The sequence below is a fragment of the Sardina pilchardus genome, chromosome 6 (genome assembly GCF_963854185.1).
Source record: "Sardina pilchardus chromosome 6, fSarPil1.1, whole genome shotgun sequence".
NCBI lineage: Eukaryota > Metazoa > Chordata > Actinopteri > Clupeiformes > Clupeidae > Sardina > Sardina pilchardus.
Window position 1 is genome coordinate 22,382,213 of NC_084999.1, and position 17,089 is coordinate 22,399,301.

The following is a 17,089-nucleotide window of genomic DNA, read 5'->3' on the forward strand; positions in this document are numbered from 1 at the left end:
GTGACACACACACACACACACACACATTGTAAGAAGGAGTGACAAAAGTTGCAGCAGGTAACAGAAACCACTGGCTTTGCACTTATTTGTGTGTGTATGCGAGCACAATTTGCACATGTATATGTCTACAGAAACAGAACAGTCTAAGCATGGAAAAAGAGAGGAGGTTATGGGAAATGAATGTTGTGTTTCCAGACAATTGTGCCTACAGTACTTTGTTTTCTAAATCATGAAATTGGCAAATTGTTCAGCCATGTGTGAGAGACCAGAGCAAGTTTGATGATGTTGACTTGAGAAGAAAATGAGGCGAGACATGCGACAGTGCGATTTGTTTATCTTTAATCTAGTCTGACGTCTAGGCAAATCCCCCACACCATTGTGTGCAGATGCCTGTACGCATGCATTGTTTGCTTAGCTCTGCTATTGTCTTCTAAAGCACTTGTCCACAGTTGTTTGTTCAAATTAGTTTGGCTTGTTTTCTGCTTAAATTTTGGACAAGAAAGAAATGATCTGTTAGCCATGTTATTGCAGTTGTATAAGTATGTCCGAGGCCTTTTTTAGCAGTGCACTATTGTATGTGCCCGGTACGGTACCTACAGAGAACTAAAAAAAGAATGAAAAATTAGCAAAATGCTATTGCTAGTTTCCTGAGGGCAAAATGTGACACACACACACAGTTTTTACTGCATATATCTTGTAGTGTTTAGGCTATGCTTTTCAGGCTGCTTTCACACACTACAAACAGGCCTTCCTCTCTGACTGACACAAACACACTATACGTATAGTACATACACATGTACAACGCCAATGCAGAAAACATCTGCAGTAGCACATTATCATGATCAACTCCCAGGCTACATCAAGACAAGCCAGTCTTGCTCTGCATGTCTGACGAAACTGCGTGAACGCATGTGAGATCAAAGTAGAAAGAATGCAATTATCTAGCCCAAACCACTGAATTGCATTCAGTTGCACACTGATAGATCCCAGCACACAGTCAGACCCAGCAGATGGGATCTCAGTCTCCTGTGTGATGACTGGAGTGGAAATAAAGCCACAGCAGAACACTGGGGCTGAAGGTTGACGCACTCAAGATCACTTTTTCCATTTTAACCAGGGCCCGTGCATACAGATATTGATGTGCCAGCAAGGCTATTAATACTGGAGAGCTGACTGAAGCATTATTTGTGTACAGTATGTGTGTGCACGTATGAGCATAGTTTGAGTGGTATTCCTGCCTGTGTTCATATTTGTGTGTGTGTGTGTGTGTGTGTGTGTGTGTGTGTGTGTGTGTGTGTGTGTGTGTGTGTGTGTGTGTGTGTGTGTGTGTGTGTGTGTGTGTGTCTTAGGTCCAGTGGTGGCGAAGGATATCAGCACGTACCACACGGTGTTCCTGTTGGCCATATTGGGAGGCATGGCCCTGATCCTGCTGCTTCTGCTCTGCCTGCTGCTCTATTACTGCAGGTGTGTGTTCGTGTGTGCGTGTGTGTGTCAGTCAGTCTGGGCTCCTAGTAAACATAAGCTTACAGTGGAGCACTTGCTTACATCCACTCCTGTTCCTTACACACAAGATAACGCTGAATGGAATTTATAGAAGGGCTTCCTCGTGAGGTTCATCTTATTGTATATGAGCCTTGCAATTGAATGATGGTTATTAAATGATTGATTTAAATTAAGATTAAGATTTCTTTATTGTGTCCCAAGGGAAATTTGTCTTGGACAAACGGCTGCTACATCACATATAACATAACACCAGAAAGTGCTGACAGTGCAATCATAAAGTGCATACATAAAAACATACATACATACATACCTACATACATTGCATTACAGACATTGACAAATGAGTGCCATTCCTAATCGGCGTTGACCTACATATCTATACGTAATACTTTACTGGTATCAGAGTAACGTGTCTTGCTATGAGCACCCCTGTATGACGTGTGCTGGTATCTGTGTGTGATGTTGTGTTCTGGTTTTGTCGTTGTGTCGTCCTGCCAGGCGTAAGTGTGCCCACTCGCGGCCCTCCCACCGGAAGCTGGTGCTGTCGTCGGCGCTGGACAGCTCCAAGCGGGACCAGTCCACCTCCATGTCCCACGTCAACCTGATCAGCGAGACGCAGCGGGACACGCTGGACCTGACCTCGCCGGGCCCCGAGCCCGACCTGCACACGCCCATGCTGAAGCCCGTGGCGTATGTGGCCTCGTCCTCGTCCGCCGACGAGCTGACCACGGTGTCCCGCGACGACGAGGAGGAGGACGACGAGCTCCCGGCCAGCGGGCGCGGCTCGCGCTGCGCCGCCAACGGCCGCCGCTTCCGCCGCTCGGCCGAGACGCTGGAGCTGAAGGCGTGCCGCTCGGCGGCGCCGTCCGAGGCCGACTACCGGCGCAGCTGCAGCTCCGTGCTGTCGTCGTCGGCGCTGCACCCGCTCCGCTCCTCGGCGTCGAGTTCCGCGTCGTCGCCCCACCCGCTGCTGCTTCTCCGCTCGTCCGAGGACCGCGGCGGCGGCGGTGTCGTCGTCGGCGGTCAGCGGCGGGATGATGAGCCCCGCCTCTCGCCGCTGAGGGACGCGTCGTCGTCGTCGCGGCGCAGCCCGGCCCCGGCCTCGTCCCCGTGCCTGGACGGCGCGCTGCTGGAGCGTCGCGCGGGCGGCGAGCTGCTCCTCTCGCGCTCGGTGGACCAGCTGGAGAGGGGCCCGCTGCTGCCGCTCTCGCTCTCGCTGCCCCGGCCCGGCGCCCTGCTGTGCTGCAGCTCGGAGCTGGCGGTCAGCCATGCGCAGCGCGGGGCTTTGGCGTCGGCGGCGGGGGGTCCGTACGTCAGGCCGCGGCCCACGCTGGTCATCCCCGCTCACTACATGCGGCTGCCGGGGACGCACCCGCTCTCGGGGCAGGCCTTCCTGCTGCAGTCGGACGAGCGCAGCGAGCTGGAGACCATCCAGGCCGAGCTGGCCGCCTCCCATCAGCCCCTGGGCCCGGCGGCCGGCGAGGCGGCGGACGAGGGGACCGAGGGGGCGTCGTCCGCGAACGACGGGGAGGTGGACAGAGGCGGAGGTGGTGGTGGAGGAGGAGGCAATGGAGATAGGGAGAGAGGCGGAGGCGGGGGGCAGTGGGGCCAGGCGCTGTCCATTCCCGACCGGCTGAGCCAGGCGGGGCTGGGCGTGGTGCAGATGAACGGCGAGGACACGCTGCTGGCCGAGAAGGCCCTGATGGAGCTGCGGGGGGGCAAGCCGCTGCCCCACCCGCGCGCCTGGTTCGTCTCGCTGGACGGCCGCTCCAACGCGCACATCCGCCACTCCTACATCGACCTGCACGGGGCCGGGCGGGGCCCCGCGCCTGCCGGGCGCCGCAACGACGCCAGCCTGGACTCGGGCGTGGACATGGGCGAGGTTCGGGGGCCCGGATGGCGCCGGGCAGCAGCGATGCCCACGGGCACGGTGGCGGCGGCGGCGGCGGCGGCTCCGGAGGGTCGAGCGACAGCGCCTCAGTCGCCCGCCCCGGCTGCCGCCGCTCCCCTTCCTCCGCCACAGCCCGCCCCGAGTGTCACCTACACGCAGCTGGTGTTTCTGGAAGATTCCAACGGCAATTCCAGCCAAGGAGGGACCCCGGTCCTCAGCCCGCAGTCGGAGGGGAACGGAGTGAGAGACGAGGTGGAGGAGGAGGAGGAGGAGGAGAGGAGACACCTGGAGGAAGGGGGGGACACGGGGTCCTCGATGTCCCCCTCGCCCCCCTCACCCCTGCCCCCTCCCCTCCACTCGCCCCCTCCTCTGCCTGAGCCCATGGAGGAGGAGGAGGATGAGGAGGAGGGCTTTGGGACGGAGCGCGCTCGGACGCAGCAGCAGGTGCCGCCTCCTCCTGACGAGCTGGCCGCCCCCGACGACAGCAGCGAGGACGACAACAAGAAGAGCCCGTGGCAGAAGCGTGAGGAGCGACCGCTGCTGGCCTTTCACCTCAAGTGACCCTTGACCCCCACGGCCCTTTCAACTCTAAGCCTCTTGCACGGTCTGCGCACAAACCAGGGGGGCGGGTAGAAGCACTGCTGGGAGGTGTCGCCAAAACAGGAAGTGCTAACGTTTGTATGTCAGAGTGTTTCTACGTGCATTCTATGTTACTCCCAGAAGCAAAAATTCAAAGCGTTATCCAAGTACAATACAGTTACTCCATGCTATTCAGCTCCATCTTTGTAAAGAGGGAGTCCGAAAAGAAAAGGGGGTGAAGAGCACGAAGATGGACTAGAGAAGCACTAGAACTGTATCGCCCCCTAGTGGACACCTGTGAACACAGCACTATTGTTCATATATTTGCTGCTTTGCTGAATTTTTGGGGCTTGGTGGATATTCTCATCCAAAGTATGCAGGAGAAGAATATAGGAGTGGAACTCCAATTTAGAGACTCCTGTTTTTTTATATATATAAATGTCTCAATCTTAGAACATGCGTCCTCCTTTGACAGGAAACAGCCATACGTTCTGTTGGAGGGACATGCAAAACACACACACTCACACTGACACACACACACACACACACACACACAAATACACAAATTGCTCTTCCAGTGGGTCTGGATCCACAGTGCAATCAGTCATGCTCAGCTCAGCTCTCTGCCGTGACTGGTATTGAGGGTCAGGCCCGGACCCCGATCTTGGAAAATAGACGGGCTGAAGCTCTCAGACCTCCTTAGCTTCACAGCGTCAAGACACTCAGAAGACACAACAGACAGACAGCTGTGCAGCTATGCAATGCTTTTTTATTTTGTTTTATTTTTAAATGAAAGAATCCCCTATGGCTTCCAGTGCTGGTTTGAACCACTACTTGTTTTTGTTTAGTATGCCAATTTATTTTACTCAAGTTATTTTGATGTCGCTGGTTGTTTTCACTCTTCGTGTATGGATGGATGTCGTCTGGAATATGTTGGCACACACACATGGATGCACACACAGACACAGATATGTCCTAAAACCAAATATTCAGTAGTAACGGGTTAAAGATCTGTCGTCTCATGTCCAAGTGCCTTTACTGTGTTCAACACCAAAAATAATGCAGCCACCCCACACTGATGCTCCCCCTCTCACTCAGACACTCAGACCTTCACTTGCTTTCATTTAATCTACTGTAAATCACCCCTCTTACGTTAGTCTGTGTTATTAACATTTTATTCCTGTTTTCCCTTTCCCTCTCTCTCATTTCTTGTCCTCTGTCGGATAACCCATATGCAGTACCACCATGGTCTTTCTTGTCTCTCTCGTTGGCCTTGACTAGATTCTATATGGAAGTGGCTCCACAGAAGTAACTGATATGTGTGATTGGTCTGTGTTTCGTGTGTATAGATGTATGCATACAGTCTTAGAACCCTTCACATGTTTGCATGTATGTGTGCCCTTGTGTGCAGCAAGTGTGTGTGTGTGTGTGTGTGCGCATTTTTGTATGTTGTTCACATATGCCTGTGTATGTCATTGGTTTGTTGGCAAACCTAATTTTCTTTGCCTTAGAGGTGTGTGTGTGTGTGTGTGTCATTGTATGTTCACATGCAAATGCTTGTGTATGTTACTTGCCTGTCAACAAATGTTTTTATTTGCCTTAGTAGAAGTGGCTTACCATGTTTGTGTGTTTGGGTGGCTTGTAGTCACCTTCATATACCTGTAAGTGTTGGGTCTGATGGCAAAGTGTGTGTGTGTGTGTGTGTGTGTGTGTGTGTGTGTGTGTGTGAGTGTGAGTGAGAACATATGACTCTGTCTCTCTGAGATACAGAAATGTGTACAGAAATATGTACAGTTCCTCTTGCAGCCTGTTTTTTTTTTGTTTTGTTTTGTTTTTTGTTTTTTTAGTAAGAGCACTCTGTTAAACCTTCATTTACCTTGACAACCACTTAAGAACTATTCCACTGCACAATGTCTCAGAACAGACCACTCTACTCAACGGCAGCCCCTACATGCCAATCTGCTATGTGGAAATCTACATTGTGCTTCTCTGCTGCAGTCTGTATTCCCTCTGTCTTCTCTGTTCTTCCATGCTTGGAATGTACAGTATGGTTGCTTGTACAATGATTCACACTTAAATAAACTCTTAGACAAACTCTAAAGGAAGTGGGCAAAGTTCATTTCATGCTGTGACCAGCCATTTTGCTTGGATATGAATTGGTGCCACAAGTGTACAGTCACTTACTTGAGTCATGCAGGTCCCAGGGCATGCCCACAGGGCTGTTGGTTTTTTTTTTTTGTCTCATGAGTGAACTGTTATGCGCAAGTGGTGACTTAACACATGTTCAACATGGCACCTTAGTCACTTTGGTCTGTTTTTACAGAATGACAACGCGGTCACCAATCACCGGTAATTCCAAACTCAGTCGAGACGTGGGGTGGCAAATTTATTTCAATTGCATGGACACACCTTATAGGGGTACTTTTTTTTTTTTTTTTTTTTTATGTGGATATAGAACCATAGACAGGAGCAGAGAGCGAAAACAACATGTGTGGATGGGGGAGGGAATGGTTGGATGAGGGAGAGGACGGTCAGGGAGATGAGTAGTTGGACCAGGACGCTAGGGGGCTGAGGAGTGAAGAATGCCTGGTGGTGTTCAGGGAAGAAGAAGACTTGTCTTGTCACTGATGAATTAACAGCCACCATCATAGAGCAAGTGTTAAACCATGACCTGATCACTATCTCAGGCCACTTGAAAAGAAGCCGAATCAACAGAACACTATATCGAAGCACCGGCCCCTGATACTGATGGAAGATATAGTATAGTTAATGTTTAACATAAGTCATAATCTTCTGAACTATGTTTTTAGTTTCGCTTCTATTCTCGGACCTCCGCTGACTATGACAGGTAACCTAATCTATTTAAAAACAAACTATTCTTATCTTGTCTTATGATATGGTGTTCAAAAATATTCTAATATATTGTACAAAGTGGAGCCTGACTTATAACTGAGGTCGAAAACTTTGTAGATTGAATGCAGATGTCATAGGTTATTTCATTGTGTTGCGGCCATGTGCAATTAGGCTATTTCCCCCCATAGAGTGAATTGCAGGCATTAAGAAACATGCATGCCCCGTTTTATTTCATAACTATTTTGCATGATAATTAAAAGGTAACTAGTGCATTAACAATTTTAAAGGTGTGAAACATTCCTTGAAGATTGGTATTGTAACTGCTGCTGTTTTCATGTTGGATTGGTTGACTGTTCGTCTTCCCCATGAAGACAGGACAACCGATTGGATCCCTTATAAACTGACTGGAACTTAAAGGGATATTCCGCCATTTTTGGAAATACGCTCATTTTCCACCTCCCCTCGAGCAAAACAATCGATATTTACCTTGTTCCCGTTCATCCAGCCAATCTGTGAGTCTGGCGATACAACTTTTAGCTTCAGCCTAGCATAGATCATTGAATCGGATTAGACCATTAGCTTTCCGCCTGCTAGCTTCATGTTTAAAAGTGACTAAGATTTCTGGTAATTTTCCCATTTAAAACGTGTCTCCTCTCAAGTTAGAAAGTGCAATAAGACCAACTGAAAATGAAACCTGGCGTTTTTCTAGGCTGATTTGACATGGAACTACACTCTCATCTGGCGTAATAATCAAGGCAACTTGCAGCTACTGGCACTACTACTGCTTGTTGTCTATGGGGACTATTTTCAGATGCTGCGTACGATATCACTGCGCCTATGGTACGTTTGCAAGTTGCCTTGATTATTACGCCAGATGAGAGTGTAGTTCCATGTCAAATCAGCCTAGAAAAACGCCAGGTTTCATTTTCAGTTGGTCTTATTGCACTTTCTAACTTGAGAGGAGACACGTTTTAAATGGGAAAATTACCAGAAATCGTAGTCACTTTTAAACATGAAGCTAGCAGGCGAGAAGCTAATGGTCTAATCCGATTCAATGATCTATGCTAGGCTGAAGCTAAAAGTTGTATCGCCAGACTCACAGAATGGCTGGATGAACGGGAACAAGGTAAATATTGATTGTTTTGCTCGAGGGGAGGTGGAAAATGAGCGTATTTCCAAAAATGGCGGAATATCCCTTTAAACTGTATAGAGCCGACTAATATTTAGATACGTTGGAAGCTATTTGCTAAACTCTACGTATCAAATCTGGCTGGTGTCTTGGACTAATTTCTCATACTGTAGTTCATAAAAGTCTTTCATTGGAATCAGGGTCATGGTTTATTGAGACTCATTCATTTCTCTGGCTTAGCTATGCCAGTCTAAGACTTTGCTCAAGACTTGCAATAACAACTGTTGATTTTAAAACTGCTGAAGTGTTATTAATATTATTATATCAATATAAAACTAGTTGGTTTTGTTTTCAGTATAAAGACATTTAATTCTTTGTTGGGAAATCATTTAATTTAAGAAAAGTTTGACTTATTCGACACCTTCCTGAAAACAAGTAAATTTGTTAGGTACATTTGTGCTCATAACACTCCTTAGAATAAGAGTCTTCATATAATACGTCAAAAATGATCTTTTGAGAGAGGGCTAGGTTTTTTCTTAATATAAGATTAATAATACTTGGTCAGATTTATTTATTTATGTATTCATTTTGCAGTGAAGATCCAAACACAGTTCATTTTACTGTAAATTCAAGTTTATAAATCAGATGAGGGACCATAGTGTGAATGGCAAATTTAGTCAATATAGGCTACATTTATTAAACAGCCCATCAAGTAAAAAGCAATGTGGACTAACAGCTTGGCCATATTTTATTATCATGTCTATGATGACATTATACATTCTAATGTTTCAGAACGCCATGTTGATGAAGGAATAGGCTGACTGCAAAGTTGCTTTCATCTAGCGGTCTGTATCAATAGCTTCAAAAATGGCTTGTAAGTATAACAGCACACAGTCCAGAGAGTTTGATCAATCATTTATTTGTCCCTTATCTATTGCAAGGTTCATTCTGACTGATGATACTATACAAATAGCTCTTAGTCGTGTTTAAAAATGATGCCCTCAAATTCAAACATGTTCTTCACCAACAACTAAACATGTGCATTGACATCAGGTTTAAGAACAACCATGATTCACCAAGTCACATTCAAACATTACATATCATATACTGAAAGCATTAACGTTTAGCCGTCATTCTCTCCATCTTTCTTTTTTTTTTTTAATGGAATCTCCCATCATCCCAGACACGAGACTTGTGATTCTGGGCTTTAGAGATGCAGGGAAGAGTTCAGCAGGAAATATCATCCTAGGGGGACAGCACTTCTACAGTAAGAAAACAGTCCAGCGTGTTAAAGGAGAGGGAGACGTAGATGGCAGACATGTCACTATTATTAAAGCTCCAGGCTGGGGAAAGGACCAACTACTCAAAGACACACCTGAGCTCATGAAAGAAGAAATTACTCTTAGTGTTTCTTCATGTCCTCCGGGACCCCACTCAGTCCTCCTAGTCATACGTGCAGGCATGAGGTTCACAGAAACTAGCAGGAGAGCAGCACAGGAACATGTGGAGCTTCTCGGTGAGAGAGTGTGGAGTCACACCATAGTGCTCTTTACGCATGGAGACTGGCTTGGGGAGAGAAAGATTGAGAAATACATAGAGAGTGAGGGCAGACCTCTCCAGTGGCTTGTTGAGAAATGTGGGAACAGGTATCATGTCTTTAGCAATGACGATACTAAAGTGCAGGTTTCAGAGCTGTTTCACAAAGTAGAAGAGACAGTAGCTGGGAATAGCGGTCATTATGAAATAGATGAAACGGTACTGAGGGCAGTGGAGGAAAGGAAAATGGCAGAGAACAAGATAGCGGAACAGATGAGGAATACATTTCAGGAGAAAAGTCTAACTTCACCAGGAGGTGATACTAAGACAAGTACAGAGACTGCAACATCTAGTCCTACAAGTGAGTCAAATGTACCTGTATAAATACTGTTATTGTTAGCTAATCACAGAAAAGCCCTGCATACTCGCTTCAGTATAAAGCATATTCTATATTATTAAGTATTCTATATTCTAGGATTCACAGGATGAGGGCTACCCCTCATTTTGTCATTCCTGTTGTGCTATATTTTCTGTTCATTGCTCCCATTCTACAGGAGGTGATGCGAACACAAGTGAAAATGAAGTGAAATCCAAACCTGTGAAATCCAAACCTAAAAGTGAGTCCATTTCTCCTGTATAGACTATGATTAGAACTATTTTTATTTATTTATTGGTAGACTATATGGTAAACTAAAACTAAATTAGTTAATGGAACTGTTGTATAAAAGCAGTATGATATGGAGTGGGAGGTGAGGGTTTCCACAGACAAACCGAGTTGTAAACTTTTAAAATGTACAGAGAGGTTATAACAAGACCTGCATAAATGTCAGTGGCTTCCTTGTCTGGTTTTGTCAAATCAGTCTGCGCTGTGCATATCTGGTGAGACGTAAGGCATGTTTGTTTTGAAAGATTCAGCCAGATCTGCACAGCGCTGATTCGGTTTGTCTGTAGAAGCCGTCACCACACTACCACAGAAGTGTAATTATATTTTGAGCATTGTTAGTGGTATAAACAGCAACGTAGCAACCTGCCCCATTCGCAACATTTTAAGCCTATTGTTTTTCTTCTTAACACTTCAGGGTCTGAGGCCTTTTAGACACTCTGAGGCAGTTTGCTACCACTTTAGATTTTTACGTTTTTACACTTTAATTCAACATCAGATAGATGACATGAATCATTACCAATAAGAACATCTAATTTCTTTTTGCATGATATTCACATATTGTTCCATTTGCAGGGGATCTGAGGATTGTCTTACTTGGTCACTCAAACGCGGGGAAGTATACTTTAGGGAATAGATTATTGGGCAGGCCACACAACGCCCTACATTCAGTGAAGAAACAATGTTGGGTGTCAGGGAGGCAGATCACTGTGGTGAACACCCCTGGCTGGGGGCGAGACCAGCGTCTTAGTGACACTCCTGAACTCACCAGACGGGGGATCATACTCAGTATGTCTCACTGTGATCCAGGACCTCATGCTCTGGTTTTGGTTATACGTGCGGGTGAGACATTCACAGAGTTAAATCGAAGAGCAGTGCAGGACCACATGGATCTCCTTGGTACAAGGGTATGGGAGCACACACTTGTTGTGCTGAAATGTGGGGGTGGGCTGGATAATGTGTCTGTCAAGCAGTATATTGAGAGAGGAGGGAAAACCCTCAACTGGCTTGTGGAAAAATGTAGGAATAGGTGTTGTGTCCTGGATAATAAGAATAAGACAGATGATTCTTATATCACAGAGATTCTAAAACGTATTGAGAGCATGGTTGAACAAAATGGAGGGACCCATTATAAGATGGAGGGAGAGATATTACAGGAAGAACAAGAAAAGAAAAAGGGAGAGGTAGAGAGAGCAAAAGAAAGAGAGAATAAGACAAGACAACTATGGGAGGCGCTGAAGATGTCTGAAGGCCTGGAAAAGATGACGATTGGGGACAAGCCAAGAAAGGAGCCAACCTCAGCAAAGAATCGGACAAGTGGGTTCAGCTGAAATGCGTACATCTAACTCCTCTGTCCTCATATGCATTCTATATTATCCATGATCTTACTGGATATTTTACTTCATCCATAATAATCAGGACACCGACATCATTATGGCAAAGACCATATGTTTGTAATTAAGGTGCATGCGTTTATGCTTTGCAAGTCACCCTGATTAAATCTGATTTCCAGAGCCAGATGGACACTTTTTCTGTGATTTTTGGTGTTATGGGCATGCTTGTGTCAATCTGTTGTAAATTCTGTACACAATTCTGTGTTTTCTGACAATGGATACGTATGCAATACTATGTTATTTGCGATGTTTTAATATATCAATTTATTCTCAGACCTGTCACTCTCTCTCTTCCTTTCCAGAAAACCTCCAATCTTCCCTACCAAACATAAGACTAGTACTGATGGGGTCTGTAGATGAGGGGAAGAGGGCAGTTGGGAACACCATCCTAGGAAGAGAAGTGTTTAGCTCTCAGATAACGGCTGATTGTGTGACAAAACTTGGATCGGTGGGACAGAGACAGGTCACTGTTATTAACACACCAGGCTGGGGTAGAGAGCAGCGACTTTCTGAAACCCCTCAGAGTGTTAAAGACCAGCTCTTGTGGAGTGTCTTTCCTCCAGGAGCCCATGCTCTGATCTTGGTCATACGTGCAGACAGGAAGTTCACAGAGGCCAACAGGGTAGCACTGCAGGACCATATGGAGCTTCTAGGTGAGAGGGTGTGGGATCACACCATTGTGCTGTTCACCTGTGGGGACTGGCTGGGTGATACCCCCATTGAGCAGTTTATTTACAGTGAAGGCCAACCCCTACTGTGGGTGGTAGAAAGATGTAGTTACAGAGTGTATCGTATGAACAATAGTGACAGGGCTGCTATCACGCAGTCCTCGAAGTTGGTAGAATCCATAGCGTTTGTAGTGGCCAAGAACAAAGTGAGACATTTTGAGTTAGACAGTGAAAGATACCGCAGAGAGACAGTGAAAATTGAAGCTAGGGAAAAGGCAGTTAAAGAGATGCACGAGAAGATTCAACAGATGATGGGGATAAGAAGTAGCCTGAGACGATCTGCAAGTGAGTTTTCATTCACTGTTCTAGTTCATCTCCACTGTTATTTGTTTGCAGTAGTACAAGCAACGAACAGTTGCAAACACATGTTTCTACTTTGTTTAAAACAAATCACATTATTTTGATTGAAAGGTTTCAATGAAGGAGGAAGGTCACCACAAAAAGGTAATGGAGAAACAAAAAGAATTCACACAAAAGTTGACCAAAAAAGAAATTGATCCTTAACCACACACTCTTTCAGAAATACTGTATTCTACCATAACACATATTAAGCTTTCAGCAAATTTTTGCTTTCAGAATCCGCAGAGGACTTAAATTGACTTATTTAGGCCTTAATGTTTACTAAGTCAGATATGATTGTTACATACGTATAAGGGTCATTCTACGAAAATGTCCCATATTGCCTTCTAAATATCCAATTTTCAAAGTATTGTTTTTAATTTTTTTGCACTTATTTGGATAAAGTGGACTCTTACCTCTCCAAAAAAAAATATGTGGTGCCAGCTCAGGCAATCTTATTTATTTATTTACCTGTTTAACCAATGATAAACTTGTCAACCCTGATTCAGCCAATCATAATCAAGGACCGGAACTATCAGTTTTAGAAAGATTGTTTTTCCCTTGTCCTTGAAACTCAAGTTAAGACATGACAAGCCGTTAGAATATATTTCTGTAATGAAGCCCCTGGATTCTATCCATATTACAAAATGTCCTCACTTTTTTTTAAATTCACGTGGCTCACTGACACAACGCTGTTAATAAAACAACATTGTCCAAGGTGTTTGTTTTCATTTTCATACACAAAATGTTTGTTTTGTGCAATGGCCATTCCTAACAGGTAATCCCTTCCCCCTGAAAGAGCTCCGCATCATACTGCTGGGTCACAGAGGAGCTGGAAAGACGGCAGCTGGGAACACCATCTTGGGCAGTGAAGCCTTCCCCACCAAGCAGAGCGTCCAGAGCATCAAGAAAGAAGGCCGCATACAAGGAAAACACTTAACTGTGATCAGAGCATCAGGCTGGGAAAAGGAGCAACTTCTGACGGACACTCCTGAACTGACTAAACAAGAGCTTAAGGACAGTTTGTCTATGTGTCCTCCGGGACCTCATGTTATTCTTGTGGTCGTTAGTGTGGTATTGAAATTCACTGAGGCAAGCCGAAGAGCAGTGCAAGAACACCTGGAACTTCTCAGTGAGAAGGCCTGGAAACACTGTGTGGTGCTGTTCACATGTGAGGAGTGGCTGGGAGATATAACAATTGAACAGTACATTGAGAGTGAAGGCAAGCCTCTCCAGTGGTTGATTGAGCAATGTGGGGACAGGTATCATGTGCTCAACATTAAGAGCAAGAGGGAGAGCAATCAGGTTCCAGAGCTGCTACAGAAGATTGAGTATATGGTGACAGAATATGGAGGCATCCATTATCAACTAGGAAGAGACAGAGAGGGCAGATGAGAGAAGGATGACAGTAGAAAGGCACTGCCAAGACCTGCAGGCTAAAGGAAAATAATTGATAAAAGGAACCGTGCATTTAGAGTATATAAAACACACACACACACACACACACACACACACACACACACACACACACACACACACACACACACACACACACACAAATATAGATTACATACTGTACATTTCCACTGATGCAAATGATCATTATGAAGGTGAACACATGCCACCCAAACATAGACACTAGACACCAAAATATTTGTTGACAGACAAAAATACCTAAGTGTTCTTGTATAAGCAAAACGTCCCCCCAAATATTTATTCTTTTTCATAATTCTATACTTTTCCAGGCATGCCCAAGCACCCCATCCTAGTAATTTTAGAATTAGGCATCTTAAAGAACAATTTTACATACACTGACTACAAATGTCTACATATGACTATATGATTACATGCTGCATAAAATCTGTTTGACCATTTAAACATATGTTTCTATTCAGAATCTATTTGACACCACATATAATATGGGTATAGTTGTGCTTCTAATATCTTCAAAGTAAAATGTATATCATTTGAATGTACAGTATACAATATTGTATGTCATTTGACCTGTCTTTTAAAAGTTTTGATCATGGTTAATTGTGCAATTGTGTACATTTCTGAAATATATTGTCGTCATGCTGAAAGTTTTTCTTTCCACTATATGCTGGAGGTTCCTGACTGTTGGCGTGACCAATATGCACCATTAATGCACTCAAACAAAAATGGTGAAACAAATCAGGCACCAGTCAGGGACAGCATATTTGGTGCAGATTAGCCACGCCACCAGAGAGTCCCAAAGAGTGCTTGAAATGTTTAAGAGAGTTGGATTTTTAGTGAATGCCTCCCCATTTAAACCTACGCGGTGGCCATTCAGTGTCCCATCCATGATCAATCCTCCGGCTGCTAGGCTTTCATCAATCACTATTCACAGGTAAAACACAGCCACACATCAGTGAATAATCACAGCCCCTTTATCCCACATGTGTTCCCGCTATGTGTAGCCTAGGCTACTGTACCTGTACATCAGTAATTGGTAAACAAAGACCCGAATGCCCTCTGTAGCCCCATGTGTTTGGTGAGGGCGTGACATATTCGTACATTATCGGTCAGAAAGACAAACACAATAAAGCCACAGGCCTTATTTCCATTGTGGTCCTTAAAATGAATGAGCTGGTAGTGTTTGCCAACCATTGTTTGCTGGTGTAGGCATGTTTGTATTATACTGTATGTGCATATGAGTTTATGGAGGAATGAAATACAAAATACAGTCTGTTCATATAGTCCAAGCATCTCACAGACATTTAAAAACATAAGTTAACATAAAACAAGAAGTACAGTAGGCCTATAGTACTAGACACAGAGCGCATGTACAGTAACTACAATGCAAAGGACACTACTGCTCAGCTAGCTCTATAGGGATGACTGGATGTCCAGAAGTGTCAGTTGAATGTCAGTGTCAGTCACCCATTCCATGTGCCTGCTGCTCAATTTTCACCCTTGCCCATAACCACTCAGCACAAACAAACAACAAAAAAAACATTCCTGTGTTAATTCACTGTCTTTGGTTGAGATGTTTTGAACTGCTGTCAGATATGTACATCCAGGCAGTGGAAAGGAAATCAAATTCTATTCTCGGATCCCTCCCACCCCCTCCACTGATGTTTTGAGCTGCCATCAAGCGGAAGATACAGAGCGCCTCTGGCCAAAAAGCACTATAATTCTTCATATAAGGCAATACACACTCAAAACATATCTTACACAAACATCACACACATATAATTAGGACATTGCCTTCAATCAAAGAAACAATTCGAACATGGCAGCATGTTGGACAATGGAGCTTTTTGAGTCTTCAATCCTAAATCTGATGAATGCACACCCGCCATCAGAGAGTGTGTTGAACCATGACCAGTCTCAAGTCATATGGAAAGTAGCAGAATAAGAAACAGAACAACACAGCACCACTTGATAGGGATAGGTCACGACTAGTTAATGTTTAACCTAAATGAGAGTCTTCTGAACTATGTTCTTAGTTGTGCTTCTATTCCCTGAGCTCCGCTGACTATGACAGGTAACCAAATATATTTATTAAAAACAATCTCAGCCTATTGAAATCAAGGCAAAATGTCTGGCTGATTTCAATGCGTGTGTTAGTTGTATTACTCTAATGATATGGTATAAGTCACCACGATCAAGTCGAAGAGCTGTGTTAAAATGTGGAGTGTGACATCTAAAACAGATAGGTCTAGATTTTAGACTGAATGTAGATTGTTACAACACAATTACAAAGGCCATTTCATTGGTTTATTTGTGTTTCATTGTCATGCGCCCATGTACAATTATACGTATACATATATATACATATCCCTCATATGGAATTTTCAGGCATGTGCATAAAAGTATTTCGGTTCATAACTATTTTGCATGACAATTAAAAGGTAATTATAGCGCACTAACAAAGGTGTGACACATTTCTTGAAGATTAGTACTGCATTACCTTTTTTCTTGTTAAATTAACTGTTTATATCTTCACCATGAAGAAAGATTGGATTACCTATCTTGATAAGAACTTTTAAAGGTGCATATGCAAGTTTCTCTTTAGCTTAATTTGCCTAACTGATCAGCTTCGGAGTCATTGGAATGGTTATTTGACTTAATCCGGGTTGAATGATGGCTGTCGGAAAAAAACACGCTTGCAAGTTTGTGCCACTGGATCATTGGCACTGACAAAAAGAAAGTCTCCAACCTTGCGATCATGCTCATGAAAAGGCAGACAGACCGATTGAGGAGTGTTGTAAAATATACACGCTAAAGCTGTAGGGGAAGCTCTGCAAGTGTAAAACAGGAAAACAATGAAGAACCTGCATAGTTCCTCTTTAAAACTGTAGGAGCATATTTAGATACAGTACATCAGAAATGACATTGCAAGTTTATAAACTGTATCGAATATGACTGTGTCTTGAATTAATTTCTTACAGTTCATAAAAGTCTTTCCTTCAAGTATGTCTTTCATTGTAATTAATACACACATTATGGTTT

The 17,089-nt window shown here is 44.4% G+C and overlaps 1 protein-coding gene across 2 annotated transcripts in view; it reads left to right on the forward strand.

Moving 5' to 3' along the window:
- The window catches only part of fam171a1 (family with sequence similarity 171 member A1), a 37,276-nt gene extending 31,202 nt beyond the window's left edge, over positions 1-6,074 (forward strand). For both annotated transcript variants that reach the window (XM_062539067.1, XM_062539068.1), the window contains exons 7-8: positions 1,350-1,464; positions 2,002-6,074. In XM_062539067.1, the coding sequence (XP_062395051.1) occupies positions 1,350-1,464; positions 2,002-3,955 (2,069 nt within the window). In that variant the 3' untranslated portion in view covers positions 3,956-6,074. The remainder of the gene's footprint in view (positions 1-1,349; positions 1,465-2,001) is intronic.
- Positions 6,075-17,089: the final 11,015 nt, after the last annotated feature.